Source organism: Protobothrops mucrosquamatus, unplaced genomic scaffold (assembly GCF_001527695.2).
Source record: "Protobothrops mucrosquamatus isolate PMUCROS unplaced genomic scaffold, P.Mucros_1.0 scaffold2985, whole genome shotgun sequence".
Taxonomy (NCBI): Eukaryota; Metazoa; Chordata; class Lepidosauria; order Squamata; family Viperidae; genus Protobothrops; species Protobothrops mucrosquamatus.
In genome coordinates, this window is record NW_015389005.1 from 144137 (window position 1) to 149184 (window position 5048).

Genomic DNA, 5048 nt, shown 5'->3' on the forward strand with positions numbered 1-5048 from the left:
TTTAGGATTCTAGCATTCAACCTAGCAGAAGCATTGTGAAAAAATTACGTACATCTATGAGATACATTGAAAAGCTGAAATGTGTTACTGTTACCCTCTTCTCAATTCATTTGTTTGGAACATTTATTTTGGCAAAACAGTCCAGATACGAGAGAAATTGCCTGATGTCTTCAATTCTCACACCAATTCTTCGATAACTACAAAAATTAATTAATAAGGTTAACTTGTTCCATTTCAATTTCTTTTCAAAAATTATTTGATGTGCTCCATAATTCATGAGTGTATTTAGTAGACATATCCCATAAATTAGAATTTTGTACATAAAGTTTGAACTGAAATATTGTTTTGTAGAATCATAGACACACATAGTCTTTTACCACACATTGATTGCTGGAAGGGACAGGAACTTTTCCAAAGCACTTATGTATTGTAAAATACATCTTTGTACATTTTCCATTAAATCAAGCCCGGACATAGAAGCAAATAGATATCTAATGTATTAGGTTTTGAAATAAAATTAGGTCATTTTAAAAGGGAACATACTATGGACTGTAGTCCAGAGTTGTATATTATACAACAAAGAGCAACAAAGATGATTAGGGGACTGGAGGTTAAAACATATAAGGAAAGGTTGATGAAATTGGGTATGTCTAGTTTAACGAAGAGAAGGACGAGGGGGGACATGATAGCAGTGTTCCAATATCTCAGGGGCTGCCACAAAGAAGAGGGAGTCAAGCTATTCTCCAAAGCGCCTGAAGGCAGGACAAGAATCACCGGATGGAAACTAATCAAGGAGAGAAGCAACCTAGAACTAAAGACAAACTTCCTGACAGAACAATTAACCAGTGGAACCACCTGCCTCCAGAAGCGGTGAATGCTCCAACACTGGAAGTTTTTAAGAAGAAACTGAACAGCCATTTGTCCGAAATGGTATAGGGTTTCCTGCCTGAGCAGGGGGTTGGACTTGATGACCTCCAAGGTCCCTTCCAACTTTATTATTATTATATTATTATACTTATAGGTAAAAGAATTCTGCTCTACCCCCAGCTACTCCAGAAAAAAAAATAAGCAAGGATTTAAATAGCTAAAATTACAATATATGCTGTGGTTGGGAAATATAAAGATCACCAAATTCAGCCAGATTTCCCAGATGAATTTCAATTCAATTCTTGAAAAAATATCAGCAATACTGAAAGCAACCTCTCTTCTACTTTGGTCTAAAATTTGAAAACAATTAGAGATGTGCAACTATTTCAAATTCAACCCATTTGAATTCAAAATGCTATTTTAGTGTAAAACAACCGTCAAGTGGAAAGTGGGTTATTTTGATCACTTTTGAAGTGTTTTGAGTTTGAAACATTTCTGTTCTTAACTTAAAACAACACTATTCTGAGTTTAAATCTCTGTGCTTCAAGCTTAAAATATTTCCTACCTGTTTCACATTTGAAATGGAGTATTTCAAATTAATAATGGCTCTAATGAAAAGCTATGATATTGTGCTGAGAGTTATCATCAAAACATTCCGTGCTTTGTTATATATGACAAATCTTATGTTTGTCATATGTTAATATGTTATATATAAATGACTTAGATTTATTTGGAATGTATTCAACTGAATTTAACTAACCTGCATTGGAATGTATTTTGATGTTGTCTTAGGGAAGGTACACAGCTAAACTAACATCCACTTATGACATTCTTCTAAGAGCTCATATTGTGGTGAGGCAGAATTCCAATACTGTATGAACAATTCTAGTAGTGCCAACTATAACAAATATTCTTCTCAGCAATTAAGTAGAACAATTTCAACCAGTTTCCTTTTATGGAACAATTTTCGATTTTGATTTTTTTGGGAGTACCACATACTGTTTAATCAACACAATGTGGGGGGGAAAGTACACTGTAAAACAAGATTACAGTGTGTAAAAATGCCGTTCACATTTGTACTATTGATATTAGCAATAATCCTTCAACAAAACTGACGAAGTACATAGCTTTCTCAATTTATTCCAAGGCTGCCAAATTAACACTTTCACATTAACAATCTTCAGTGCAGGTCTCTCTAAGAAGAGACAAGGCTTTAAACAGGACACAGCTTTATTTCTATGTAGCTATAATTTATTTATAATAGTTATGCAGCAGAAATTGCCAGTGGAATTGTATCTACTATCTGTCATCATTCTGAAAATCACACTCTGCACAGATATATAAAATGCCTTCTAATATTTTATTTACATTTCAATATTTTAAAAGCCTGTGTTGATCTACACATTTCAATTTCCTCTTACCATAGCCTGTGTAAAGGAAATGTTTGCCTTTGTTTTTATTTATGAAGGAACCATTACTATATATTTAATCTTTCAGATTTCACTACTGTACTTATTTTCTGAAAATATAGCCAACTAAATGGCCATGTCCACTAATTATTAAGAAATGTTCTGAAGCAGTGTGGAGTAAAGAACTTTTGTAAGCTGTAGTACAGCTACATGCAGCGTGTACTGTACAATTACAGCCCCAAAACCTTTGTAAAACCCCAACATTCCCTCTTCACGTTTTATACTATTGATACAGTCTCTCATCCCTTCATACTGTGTATTGATGGGGAGAACTTCATATCCAAGATCTGTATTGTCAATGATGGTGCGTGTCCCTTGAATATGAAGGCGATGCAAAACTGTCTCCAGTGGATAAAGCATAACATCTGCACAAAGACTGGCAGCAAAGCTTGCAATAAGTTCAGGAAAATAAGCATCCAACATGTTTTGTACAGAATTAGAGTTCTCAGCTGGGAAGCTTGGAGAATTCTCTTTCTTTAGGAAGAAGAGGACCAGTTTCTGGACTGCCGAGCTGATTATGTAATGAAGAACTCCATGCAGAACTGTTGGAAAGGTCAACGCCAATAGAGGGAGTAGCCGCTTGCTATGGGGAATTCCAAAGCCCATTGCTCTGCCTATGCCCTCTTTCAGGCAATCCAAAATTCCAGGATTATCCCGAATGATTTCACTCTGTAAGAGAACACAGTACTTCAACTAGATACCCAGAATTTATGATTACTGTGACTAGTTTAAACTTATTCAGAGAAATAAACTTCTATAGAAACTATTAGATTTCAAACCTATTGTATTTCAGGTTGAATAGGCTTTGATTTAAAGAAGATGTATCCAACCCACGGCCCAGAAGCTGCAGGCAACCTTGGAGACCTATAATGTGGCTCCACAAGATTTTAAACTTTTAACATTATATGATTTATATACATTAACTATATTATATATATTTTGTATGCAGCCCAAGACAATTCCTCTTCATTCAGTGTGGCCCAGGCAAGCCAAAAGGTTGGACATCCATGATTTAAATATTATGCCAAATGGTTGCCCTATAGCTTATGAAATTATTGTTTAAAACTTCTTTTCAAAAAGGGGTGGGCTGCTTTATGTTATGCCATCCTTGGGCAATTATGATATTTATCTTTAATCATGCTTCAGGTATTTCAAGCTTAGTAGATTAAGTAGATGCTTCTTGGGGACAAAACAAAATGAATAAGCTTTGTTTTCATACAGTACTGTGACGTGCAATTCAATAGCAAACTGGCAGTATAGGTAGTCCTTAACTTACAACCATACATTTAGTGACCATTCAAAATTACAATGGCACCGGAAAAAGTCACTTATGACCATTTTTCACACTTACAACCATTGCAGCATCCCCGTTTATGTGATCAAAATTTGGATGCCTGACAACTGGCTCATATTTATGATCATTGCAGTGTCTTGGGGGGTTATGTGATCACCTTTTGTGACCTTCTGACAAGCAAAGTCACTGGGGAAGCCAGAATCACTTAACAACTGTGTTAATAATTTAACAGCAGGAGTGATTCACTGTGGCAAGAAAGGTTGTAAAATGGGACAAAACCAGTTTAACAACTGTCTTGCTTAGCAACAGAAATTGTGGGCTCAATTTTGGTCACAAGTTGAGGGCTACCTGCACTAGCTGGCTTACTCAAACGATCTTTATAAATCTTTATAATCTCGTATCACACATAAACAAACCCACTCCCAATCATCTGCACATTATGGAAGGCTGTCTTACATTCATTTTATATTATCTTCTGTAACTGATCCATGAGAATTATATGAAACTAGGTCTTCTCTGTATTCAAAATTTTAATTTCTTGGTGACTTATGCTTTACGGACCATAGTGAATCTCTAACAGTAGTAAAATGGATCAGACATAGTTTGAAAGATTCTAGAACCGTGTTTCTTAACCTTGGCAACTTTAACATGCGTGGACTTCACACATCTTAAAGTTGCTAAGGTTAAGAAACACTGTTCTAGATGATTAACAAACATACTCAATACTTGCCAGCTTTATTTTTTTATCTAAGTTCAAGATCTCTGGAAGACGGAGTAGCTGTGGGTATTTGGAACCCCTGGAGACAAGGATCTTTCAACTCTGGTTCTGGATGGAACACACAGATCTGGTGCGTAATCTGGGGGTCCTCCTGGACTCACAGCTCCTGCTCAAACAGCAAGTGGCTGTTTGGCTGATGTTGTGCCCATACCTTGTGCCCATACCTGGATTGGGAGGCTCTGCTTACAATAACTCATACCCTTGTGACCTCCAGATTAGAATACTGTAACACACTTTATATGGAGTGCCCTTGAAGACCATTAGCAAACTTCAAGTAGTCAGAATGCAAGGGCGTCAAGTAGTAACTGGTGTCAGATACTGTATATGATACATATAACACCACTTCTATATGAGCTGCTCTGGTTACCAGTGTGTTTCTGGGTGCAATTCAAGGTGCGGTGGTTTGGGACCAGGGTACCTGAGGGACTGCCTTTTTTCCAGTCTCTACCTATCCAACTAGGTCAAACAGAATGGGCATGCTGCACATCCCTTCAGCCAGAGAATGTCAATGGTGAGCTTTTTCTGCAGCATGCCCTGCTCTATGGAACATCTTCCTTTCAGAGATTAGAATGGGCCCAACCCTGTTAGCCTTTTGTAAAGCTTTTGTAAAATCTGGCTGTTCTCCCAAGCCTGAGGCACC

At 36.9% G+C, this 5048-nt stretch overlaps 1 protein-coding gene across 1 annotated transcript in view; it reads right to left on the reverse strand.

Moving 5' to 3' along the window:
- Window positions 1-1987: 1987 nt before the first annotated feature.
- The window catches only part of SLC25A46 (solute carrier family 25 member 46), a 13490-nt gene continuing 10429 nt past the window's right edge, over window positions 1988-5048 (reverse strand). Inside the window, exon 8 of the mRNA XM_015826162.1 lies at window positions 1988-3005. Within this exon, the coding sequence (XP_015681648.1) occupies window positions 2427-3005 (579 nt within the window). The 3' untranslated portion in view covers window positions 1988-2426. The remainder of the gene's footprint in view (window positions 3006-5048) is intronic.